General features: G+C 30.7%; 1 protein-coding gene across 1 annotated transcript; it reads right to left on the bottom strand.

The window, feature by feature from the left end:
* Positions 1–360: 360 nt before the first annotated feature.
* Positions 361–1,462, bottom strand: LOC111375553 (auxin-induced protein 22E-like). The gene is made up of 3 exons (XM_022998392.1): positions 1,181–1,462; positions 875–1,083; positions 361–773 (listed from the first exon to the last, which is right to left on the bottom strand). Exons 1-3 carry the CDS (start codon positions 1,351–1,353, stop codon positions 601–603), a joined length of 555 nt encoding a protein of 184 aa, XP_022854160.1. The 5' UTR covers positions 1,354–1,462; the 3' UTR covers positions 361–600.
* Between the last annotated feature and the right edge of the window lie 11,015 nt (positions 1,463–12,477).

Raw genomic sequence — 12,477 nt, 5'->3', positions numbered from 1 at the left:
AGATTAATAAACCCTAATTTGGTACACATAATTAAATATATAAAATATACTAGATTTTAACTTATGTTCATGTATACGGAGATTTACATTTTAAGACTTCCAATGTTGCATTCTTTTGCAACTTCAAGCATCTCATGTGTAGTTGGAACGCATAATTGAATAGTATGATATATAAAGATTTCAACTCTTTTTTCTTCTTTAATGTTATTCAGTATATCAAGAACATAGAAGATACAGATAATTATGGGTGCTCGGATTCTTCATATTCCTTGATCGATAGTCTTCTAAACCTTTAAACACGGCCAATGTATAAGATTTTAAAAATATTATCGAACCTTACCATATAAATTGCACAAAGTATTCTTTGAATCTTGTATTGTATCATGTTTACTCATATAAATATATGACAAATTTTCCAAAAAAAAAAAAACATGAATCTCTCTCATTTATACAAGTAGTAGGTCTATTTCGTGTCTTAACGTAACTAGGTAACCGTACTTGACAACACAATGAACTGTATACAGTCGATCTGGATCGGTTCTTGGAGAACCCAAACTGAACATTTTGTAAATTTGTATCCAAGTTCTATAGCTAAAGCTTTTACAAGCATCCGAGTCCTTTGACTTCAGATCCTTTCATTATTCTAAGCCTTTTGCAAGAATTAACAAACATATCCCATGGAACATCTCCAACTAACATCCAATCCCCATCTTTATCTTCATAAGTTGGTGCATATTCAGATCCATTGTACCCTTCTCTCTCTGAGTACACACCTGACATATATAAGAAAAAAAGTTAAAATCCCGTCAAGTTGTGACCAATACTGTATACAGAAAGTTCTATAAGATAGTAAGAAAAAACTCGACATTCTTACCAATAGAGAATTTGAACATGTTCTCCAAGGCCACGAGTAGATCTGGGTAGTTCTTGTAGACCTTGATATCGATCTTCCTCAAATAAGGAGCTCCATCCATACTTACTTTCACATACATCCCGAGCACGTCGGAATCGAAATTCTTCTTCTGTTGCTGTAGAACATTTTTCCGGTAAGATCTCACCGGCGGCCACCCTACAACTTGTGCCCTGAAATCATAAATCACCATCAAAATCCATACCCTTAAAGAACTATACTTAATACTTATACACATATATACACACAATTATTCACACAGACACTTACTTTGGAACAGGGGAACATTCATCTTCATTAGCTGAATTATCCATATCACCTGAAGATCTCTTGTTATTACTCTTTAGAAAAGAAGGTTCTTTAATCTGAGATTCATCTATTGTCCCTGGTAACCCTAATCTCAACTCAGTTGCCTTCAGATTCATATCATTCTCGTACGCCATTTTTTCAACAATTTCCGATCTCTGAAATTTTTTCCGGTGAGTTTTCCGTTTGTATTTTCAGGTGGAGAATTTGCGAGTTGTGGAGAATGGGATTATTGAGAGAAGTTTTATAGGAAGATTAAAGGTAGACAGTATTTGGGTGATTTATTCTTCATGTGCATGAATTTCATAGCATCAAAATCAACGGTCCCACACGCTTTACTTCGCACGCGCTCATGATTAATAATAATGTGTGGACGTGAAGAGAACGTGAGTACAGGAGCGTATTAATAGTGGGACAGCAAATTTTATAATAGATATATGTGTTGGATAGATGTGTGACATGTTTAAGGCTAATGTTGTCTGAGGAGGGACAAAGGTGGGACAATTACAACCACCGGATATTCAATTCTGTGGTCCGGTAATCAACGGTGAGGATTTGATCTTTGGGTAGCGTGGAGTGAGTTTACGTGTCAGTTTTAGGAGTGTTAGATTCTAGATTGATTATCAAAATCAATTTAGTTGGGCGTGGGTCCCACGTTTATTGTTTATTTGAGTTGAAATGTATTATATTTGTATATAGTTGATTAATGTAGGCAAATCATTTTGTTTAGAGAGAGGGTCCCCCACCATCCCTGTCTTAGAGTATCGTGAGGGAGGTAAATCGTAGGTTATGCCTACAAGGGTACAGGGTGGAAGGCTGCTTGTACACTTGCACTTACCCAAGAGCCAAATTCATATTTTAGGATTCGAACCCTTGACGCAGCAGCCTCAAGCAAAGCTAGATTTCTCCATTCTCCTCTTTTACTACTTGGAGATGTGCCCTAGGGGCAAAGATTAGAGAAGGTTTGGTGTGTATTTGAGGGGGGGGGGGGGGGAAAAAAACTTGGTAGTTTAAATTTAGATGTGATTAATAAAATTTTAGAACGCTATTCTATTTATAAGTTCATTCAGATGTGAAATTCACACAACATTAAAATGAAATTAGATTATACTCTTCATATAGGCCTGAGCGTGAATTGAAATCGACGTCGAATTGATTTTTTCCTCTTTCAAAATTATTTGCTTCTTTGTTGGGTGAATCTATTATCGTCCTTTATAAACATGTTTGATCGAGTTTCGAAGTCAATTTTTTGAACTTATTAGATCGTAAATGCTCACTTTACTGATATGTCCCGTCGAACTTTTTAAGTTGGAACAAACATTCAATAATTCTTCTTTGAAGATAAACTAATTTACTATACTACACAAAATCGATTTCAAAACTTCTAAATCTGAAAGTAGAGAAGAAAAAGTTGCATTCCAATAGTTACAGTGCCTAAAAAGGGTAAGCAAGGAGTAGAGTTGAATAAATGGGAATAACGCAAAGCAGCCCATGTGGTGCGGGTCCGGGTCATGTCGGTCGATGGGTTTGGACATGGCCCATGTGGGGTTAAGCAGTGGGACACAATTTTTATAATTGATTGGGAGTGTATGGGAAATGGGTGCATGGACATGTGGGCATGGCCATCTTAAATTGAATCATGATCCTCCATTCCCTCCTATCTTCCCGGATATTCCCACCAAAAAAAATAAAATTGTAATTATAAATAAGCAATTATTTATTCTGTGATTAAAAATGAATGTATATTAGTTCGACTCGATGAACATTCGGTTAATAAATTGTTTTTGGTGAAAGTACTATACAAGTTGAAATTGTTTTGTCTCTATATTTATTATATATAAGGTTAATTAGGTTAACTTAATACGATTAGTACATTGTATCTTAACTGTTAGCTGATCGGTAATTTGCCAAGACTTAGCCCTTGTTCAAGCTCCATCGATGAATTAATACATTTTTCTCTTTTTTATTTTCAATCACACTCTCCAATAAAATGATATTACTCTAAAATTTTTCCTTCTTTTTCAATCACCCGTTCTTAAAAAAATCGCTATTCCAAAGTACATTTTTCCCAAATTCTAATTTTAATGGAGCCCAAGCAGAAACTAAAGTACTTATAGGAATATGCATGCATAAAAATGCGTGAAGTTTAGCTTCATTAGTATTATACGACAAGAAATGATCTCATAAGTACTGTTATTTAATTTATATTAAGCAATAGTGACATAACAGTCAATTCATTGGTGAATAAATTAATGATAGAAATGATCTATCAATAAATTGATGTGTCATGCCATTTTTGTTTCTCATAGGCTAAGTTAAGAAACCGTTATAATTTACGCTTACTAATATGCTTCAAAGAAATCAAACTATTGGAAAATTTGCTAGCTTTTTGTATATAGCCCTTGTTCAAGCTCCATCGATGAATTAATACATTTTTCTCTTTTTTATTTTCAATCACACTCTCCAATAAAATGATATTACGCTAAAATTTTTCCTTCTTTTTCAATCACACATTTTTAAAAAAATCGCTATTCCAAAATACATTTTTCCCAAATTCTAATTTTAATGGAGCCCAAGCAGAAACTAAAGTACTTATAGGAATATGCATGCATAAAAATGCGTGAAGTTTAGCTTCATTAGTATTATACGACAAGAAATGATCTCATAAGTACTGTTATTTAATTTATATTAAGCAATAGTGACATAACAGTCAATTCATTGGTGAATAAATTAATGATAGAAATGATCTATCAATAAATTGATGTGTCATGCCATTTTTGTTTCTCATAGGCTAAGTTAAGAAATCGTTATAATTTACGCTTACTAATATGCTTCAAAGAAATCAAACTATTGGAAAATTTGCTAGCTTTTTGTATAACTATAGTTTAATCCTCGAACTTTTGAAAATGCTTATTATAGTTGATGTATATGACTATGAGTTGAGCTATGCGTTATTAATGGAGATAATTTTCAGCATGGGTGACATTGAATCTTCTTAGTAGGTGATAAATTCTAATAATGATCACTGATATTACTCAAATGAGTTTCATACTTAATCACATACATTAGTTAGAAAAATAACAGTATATAAGAGCGTGTTTGAGTCCCATTTTTCTGATGAAAATGTATTTTGGAATAATATTTTAATAGAAAATGTGTGATTGAAAAATTTAGAGTTTCCGTATAATATTATTTTATTGAAAAATGTGTGATTAAAAATAAGAGAGAGAGATGTAATTTAAAAATAATGAGAACCAAACAAGGGCTAAACTTAAGTCTTATTAATATTACACGGCTAACATATCACGTTTTGTAAGTTGATGAATTGATTTGATGTTTAGTAGGAATGAATATTCAACGCGTGCGACCTACCATATATAAGTATTATGTGGTACTTATTTGATTTCGTGAATATCTCTTTAACTATAAGATCAATCAATCTATTTCTTTACCATCTACCGACATAGTCTCGATGAAGGCCAATCAATATGCAAGCACCATTGAAAAGGGTGAACATAAACTATATGTGGAACATCAACTTTCTTACATGAAAGGCATGCATTAATGTGTAAATTATCCTATACATTTCAAGCTTGAAAAGTCGTAGTGCGAATGTTATGCACATATTAGATATATATGGCTTCATTTATATTAAGAATACGTTTGATATGCATATTTTGAAAGATTAAAAAATATAATAAACAAGATGTTATACATTATTCACTTCAAGTGGTGGATGAATCTAATTGATGCGGATCAGACCGTCTGATTGAAAATTGCTAAGCTAAGACTATGCCATGTTCCTTAAATGAGTGATATACTTGATTTGATAATAGAAATATTGAGGGTTTTACTTTACTAATTTTCCTTTGGTACAATTGTAAGACATTAGATATCACTAATCATATGATACAAAGTTCAGTTCGAATCAAGTAACATATTTCGATTCTACAAGTAATCATTCGCTAATCAACACAAACCCATCTAATATAGACATTAATAATAATAATAATAATAATAATAATAATAATAATAATAATAATAACTCTTTGACACCTTTTGTAATTCAAGCAAATACATCCACTCTTTCTCAAACAAAATAAATGGGTGGGCAATTTCAATTTTCCCAAATTAAACAACACTTTATGAAGTATGGGCAACTTTGTTTGCCACTTGTTCATGCCAACACAGAAATTTGGTGTACCAAGAAACATTTTCGTGTACAATACTCAAAAGAACAACTCAAGGAGAGTGGAAAGTACAACCAAAGTTACATGTTGGACAAAACACCACGCATGGCATTATGTATTTTCTCCTAAGCCCAACTCATCTTTGCAAAACCTTTTGGACCACAGACAAAAGGGTCCACTTCTTAAATTGATTAGATCAAACAATTTCAAACTTATGGGGATTTGCCTATGCCATTCCACTTCCACGAGCCACCTAGTTTAAATGTAGTCATTGATAGCATGTCTGGTACATTGAATTATACGGACTATACATGATAGCGAAATATGAAGAAATTATTTGTTTTATAAGGTGAACTGCACGCTATTGAGCAATGTTAAAGATAAATCTCATCCAATATCTTTTACTAAACAAGCACCAAACAGTTTTTGATACCTTTCAAGTGGGCCTTGTTCAGATGTAATGTTTGTGATAAGTCTCTTAACCTTCAATGATACGGAATTGTACATGATCAAGTAATTTTGCTTGATTCATTGAATGTAATAAATGTATTTTACGAATAGTTTAATCAAATCATTTTCTATAATTACTTTACAACTCAATTGGTGGAGCCAATCAAACCTAAAAAATTGTTAAGAAGTGATATTGATCGTAAAAAGGATAAGGTTGACACTCTATATGGACAAAATGACAAAAGATGCATTGTATATAATAGGGATCCTAAGTTCTTTCTTTCTTTTTCTCTGTCTCTCTCTCTCTCTCCCCCTTCTTTTTTTTTTTATTTTTTTTTATTTTTGTACTTTAATTTTTCTTTTTATTTTTCGATAGACTAGGGCCCCTAAATTAAAGGCTATAGAAGCATTGCATTAATTTATAAATGGTACACACGTGTGAGGAATTAAATGCTGATTGTGAGACGTGGGCCTTGCCGCACGTGGGATTAGATTTGGACTTGGGACTTTCAGGTTCAATTTTGGTCCATTGTAGGAAAAGTAGCCCTACGGACTGCCCTTCTTGTTTTCTTGTCACTTGTGACGGTTATTCAAAATAAAATTTATTGATTTTAATAATTTAAACTTTTAAATAGTGTAACAAACAGAAAATTAAATGTCACTTATTTATGAAAATTATGCTCAAATTGATTAGAAAGGATGTCAGCTAACATTCCTAACGATTATATATGAAAATAGGATAAGTGATATTTAGTACTATCATTGTGCCTTAACTTCGATTTTATGTTAGAATTTGGGTGTGACCAGAATTATTTATTAAAGATGATTAATAGTTCTAATTAAAGTGCACATTTAAAAGGAATTCTATTTGAAATGCTTTTGGAATCCTATTTGAAATCCATTTGACAAATTCTCATTGAAGTTTTATTTCGAAGTATTATTGGGAGTTGAAATTTGTATTGAATTTAAAGAGATCAAGATAAGGAAACTCCTGGGTTTTCTATTTCATCTACAACACTATTTCTAAGACTTGAATTGTTCCCTATATACATTTGACTCTTCTCTACAATTTAGAGGTTGTTTAATCTCATTATAAGTTAGACAATTTATAAACACAAAATCTTTATATATATTTTTTATATTATATTAAAATCTTCATTATTTGTACTCTTGCATTCTTGTGATCAATTATTTCATATTGTAGCTTAATCTCTTGTGCTTTCACAATAAACTGGTGTTAGAGTTGTTCCCTTTCAATAAAGTGATTTCAAATCTAGTCTGGATTATAACAAATGGTATCAGAGCTTTTGATTTTGTAATTCTTGGAAAGATCAAGAATTTTTATAATGGCAACTATAAAGTATGATATTTAGTTATTGAATTGCAATACAAGATTTTCATTGTGGCGAGTTAGGAGGCGAGCAATGCTCATTTATATGGGATTGATTTTGTTGTGTTTTTTGCCCATTTCATATTTGTTGTTTAAAGACACGATCTTATATAGTCGTGATCCCACCATTAAATGATACTCTATTTTCAAAGGAAAAGATGAGGCATATTGCCGAGGTTAATGAAGATGACCTAGTTCTTGACAGTGATTGTGTAAGGGCAAATTAAGGTCTAACTTCCAAATTTATTGCAAGAATTCAGGCACTTAGTTAAGAATTGCTGTAAGTTGTGTAATATAAAAAATTTAGCTACAACTTTTTAGAAGGGAAAACAATTATATACTTCAGGTAAAGCTATTATTGAAAGTTTTCACTATGATGGAGAGCTTTTACTTTTGTCTGACTACAACTCCAAATCTAACGATGTTTGGATATTGGCTACAGTTTGCATTTTTCATATGTCGCCCAATTGAAAATTGTTTTTAACATATGAAGAAATTTCAAATGGTGTTGCAATGATCAGTAATAACACGCCTTGTTGGATAGCTAGTATTTGTCGAGTCAAAATAAAGATGTTCATAGGACGGTTAAAACACTTGATGCAATGAAACTCATTCCAGATTTGAAGAAAAATCTCATCTCCCAATGTATTCTTGATTCAAAAGAGTGTGGCTACACTATTGAATGTGGAGTTCTAAAGGTTATCAAAGGAGCCAATATTACGCTGATGGGACTTAGAAAATCCCATTTATATATATTGCAGGATAATATAGAATCATCGAGTAATCAGCGTATTTTAAAAATTCAAGTGAATTAAGAGTTGGCTTCTGTACCATTGGAATCTAATTTAAGGTCTTCTTTTAAGAATACATTTCAGTTGAATTTTGAAGACATAGGTAAATTCGTCTTACCACCATTATTGATGGTGTCATCGTATTCAACTACTAGAAATAGACACTTTTTTTGCCATAAGATTCCACATTGGTACAATTCTGCTAATTTTGTTGATGGTTTGAATGTGGTTAAGGGTGTTAATTCTAGCCATTATCCTTCTTTTGATGTATTCAGTTGTGGTAATTTTGTTACAATGATTGTTTCAGCTTTGTTTGACAATTATTCATCACGTTTGATTTTGTTGCTCGTGATTAAAGCAACTTTAATACTCAATTATTGAGTTTTGCCCTAGTCGAGGTAGTAGAGGTGGAGAATATTTTCAATTGAAATTGTTAATGGAAAAGTTTGTTTGTGTTTTTTATTGAAGAATTCAAGTTTATTCCTTGCATTGAAATTTGTCTATGGGTGGAGAATTTAATTCGTATCAAGGTACAGATAGTTAGAATTTGGGTGTGACCCAAATACTTTGTTGAATATAATCGAGAGTTCTAATTAAAGTGCACATTAAGAGGAATTCTATTTAAAATGTTTTTAAAATCCTATTCGAAGACTATTTGACAAATTCTAGTTAAAGTTTCATTTGGAACCCCGATTAAGAGTTGGAATTTGTGTTGCACTTAAAAATATCAAGATAAGGAAACTTTCGGGCATTATATTTCATCTACAATTTTACTTCTAGAGCTATATACATATATTTGACTTTCCTCTGCAATTATTTAATTTGTTTAACCTCATTATAAGTCGATAAATTATAAATACAAAATCTTTGTAATCTTTTTCCATATTATAATAAAATCTCCATTATCTACAAATTATTTTATTTTTATATTTTTGTAATCAATTACTTCATATTATGACTTAATCTCTTATACTTTCACAACAAATTGGTATTGATCCTTTAGTAATTGGGGCGGTACGCTTGGAATCAAACGCGATTCTTTAGTCTTCGTTTGTGAGATAGGAAGTGAAAACGGAATTCGTGATTCTTGTAAGGTATCACTAAGAAAGTCCTTTCCCGTTGCATTCCGACTCGAAGGAGTATATATTGTATTGGTAACTTCCGGCCAATCGAATGTGGTTGATGGCCCCCATAATACGTTTACTTGGAAATTGGATCTCTTTAATAAAAATTCAAACACAATTGAAAAATTTAGGAGCATGCTAAAAAAATTTCTAATACTACCTAATTATACTTGACATGTGTATTAAATAACTCAGATCCAATATTTAAGTGGGACCCATCAATACACGTATCAATTAGCCTTTCTTTGGCCCCTATTATAATGAGATTTCATAGTAATGTATTTTAGAATAGGACTTTTTGAGAGAATGTGGGGAAAAAAAAAGGAGGAAATTTTTTTTTTACGTGTAATATTATTTTATTGGAGAATGTGTGGTTGAAAAGAAAAAAAAATGTATTAAAATTTTAATCGGAACTCAATAGGTCCTGTTTGGTTTTCTTTCTTTTTAAACTCATTTTTTCTCAAACTTATTTTCAACCACATTTTTCAAATATAATATTTTACACGTAAATTCAAAATATTCTCATACTTTTTTAACCCCACATTTTTCAACAATTCACTATTACAAAACTCATTTTATCAAATAATATCAATCAAACAGGGCCTTAATAGCGACAGTGAGTACAGAGTTTCATACTTCAGAAACTTTCGGGCATTATATTTCATCTACAATTTTACTTCTAGAGCTATATACATATATTTGACTTTCCTCTGCAATTATTTAAGTTGTTTAACCTCATTATAAGTCGATAAATTATAAATACAAAATCTTTGTACTCTTTTTCCATATTATAATAAAATCTCCATTATCTACAAATTATTTTATTTTTATATTTTTGTAATCAATTACTTCATATTGTGACTTAATCTATTATGCTTTCACAACAAATTGGTATTGATCCTTTAGTAATTGGGGTGGTACGCTTGGAATCAAAGGCGATTCTTTAGTCTTCGTTTGTGGGATAGGAAGTGAAAACGGAATTCGTGATTCTCGTAAGGTATCACTAAGAAAGTCCTTTCCCGTTGCATTCCGACTCGAAGGAGTATATATTGTATTGGTAACTTCTGGCCAATCGAATGTGGTTGATGGCCCCCATAATACGTTTACTTGGAAATTGGATCTCTTTAATAAAAATTCAAACACAATTGAAAAATTTAGGAGCATGCTAAAAAAATTTCTAATACAACCTAATTATACTTGACATGTGTATTAAATAACTCAAATCCAATATTTAAGTGGGACCCAACAATACACGTATCAATTAGCCTTTCTTTGGCCCCTATTATAATGAGATTTCATAGTAATGTATTTTAGAATTGGACTTTTTGAGAGAATGTGGGGAAAAAAAAAGGAGGAAATTTTTTTTTACGTGTAATATTATTTTATTGGAGAATGTGTGGTTGAAAAGAAAAAAATGTATTAAAATTTTAATCGGAACTCAATAGGTCCTGTTTGGTTTTCTTTCTTTTTAAACTCATTTTTTCTCAAACTTATTTTCAACCACATTTTTCAAATATAATATTTTACACGTAAATTCAAAATATTCTCATACTTTTTTAACCCCACATTTTTCAACAATTCACTGTTACAAAACTCATTTTATCAAATAATATCAATCAAACAGGGCCTTAATAGTGATAGTGAGTACAGAGTTTCATACTTCGAAAGCACTAAATATTTTCGGGACATGCTAATAACAAAACTTAGGTATATAAAATATTTGTCTTTAACATATTAAACTTCAAATGAAGTGATAATTCTTTTCAGGATAAACATGCTTGCAATTTAATTCGATTTACTATTTTAATTCGTTTAATAATCTTTCTTGTTCCCATTCTCTTATGCTAAATATGATAGAATCCGATTACTTAAGAAGGTTTTTGCGATACAATTTAATAATTCATGCAACAAATTAAGATTAAAATATTTAAATTGAAAATATTAATTAGAAGGTTGGGCTTGTAAGAGAAACAAAGGCCTCTTTTCTAGCCTCGTGGCTTTGAAAGAAGGGCGGATTTAGAGGTGAATTCGCTGGGGAGATTTTTCTTTCTGATAATAGATAGAATTTTTAGATTATATATTTGATAATTCTTATTAATAACAAATATTTTTGTTAGTTTAGTTGGTTAACCCTTTCATTATTGAATTGAAAGTCTTGTGTTCGAAACTCTTCAAGAGCAATAATTTTTGTATTTCAATAATTTTTATCAAAACAAATGCAAGAAAGGTAATTTGAACCTGCTACCTTCCTTAAATATATTAATCACTTTACTATCATGTCATTTATTGTTTTTTAGCACATAATGTAACAAAATAATATATATTTAATTTTACTAGTTTAATACAAGTATAAACATTTTGATCGGTGCTTTGTCCCTTTTCTTGATTTCTTTTTCTTTTTTATTATTTTTCTTTCTAATCAATTAATATGAGAGTTTGATCAATTAATGGTGGATGAATTTGTAGAAAAAATTGGCCTTAGTGTCACAAGGAATCTTTCGACCAAACTTATTTAATTAATAAAAGGTTCCACTTTTCGTTCACAAAAAATCGATTGTGAAAAAGTTGAATCATACAAGCACATAAAATTGATTTAAGCACATAAATAATTTCAATTTTATTAATATAATAATGTTTGTTTAAATAACTTTAATTGTAAGCTGAATTTTGACATTTTATTAATATATATTGCATATTTAATCGAAAAATAAATTAAGACATTTTGTAGATTATTGAACGATTTTTTTCATCCAAAATGAAAGTTCGTACATAATTTTAGTTCTAGTTCTAGTAGTGTATCTAGTTCTAATCCGTACGGTTTTTTGAATATTATTTAATTCAATATTAATAAATAACCCTGCTATCACGGACGTTGACTGTCCACGGTAAACTTTCAACACTCGCGATCTACCCTAGCTGAACTCGATCTCTGGATTCTCCCCTGAATTCAGAAGAAAATGCTTCGGTGAGTGAACTCACAAAAAAAGAATAAAAATTTAGAAAGCTTCAAAACTCCTCAAGAATTATAGATTAAGTGCTTACTTGATATATTGCAATGCACAAGAACATTATAGTAAAACACATTTTGGTTTTCAAATGAATATTACTCAATATATTATAATCCAGCTTATCAAACATTATTTCTTTCTTAATATTATTATAGTTTTAATTATCAAACATGTCTTTAATAAAAATACAACATGCATGAAATTTGCATGGAAATGTGTTTGATTGACTTAATTTTCAATTAAAAAATTTTATACTTGTCCATATTTTATTAGTGGATAGATGATAGAAATGAAATAGATGAGAGAGA

This window comes from Olea europaea, unplaced genomic scaffold (assembly GCF_002742605.1).
Source record: "Olea europaea var. sylvestris unplaced genomic scaffold, O_europaea_v1 scaffold1388, whole genome shotgun sequence".
In the NCBI taxonomy this organism is placed as follows: Eukaryota; Viridiplantae; Streptophyta; class Magnoliopsida; order Lamiales; family Oleaceae; genus Olea; species Olea europaea.
This window is presented reverse-complemented; position numbering and strand designations above follow the sequence as displayed.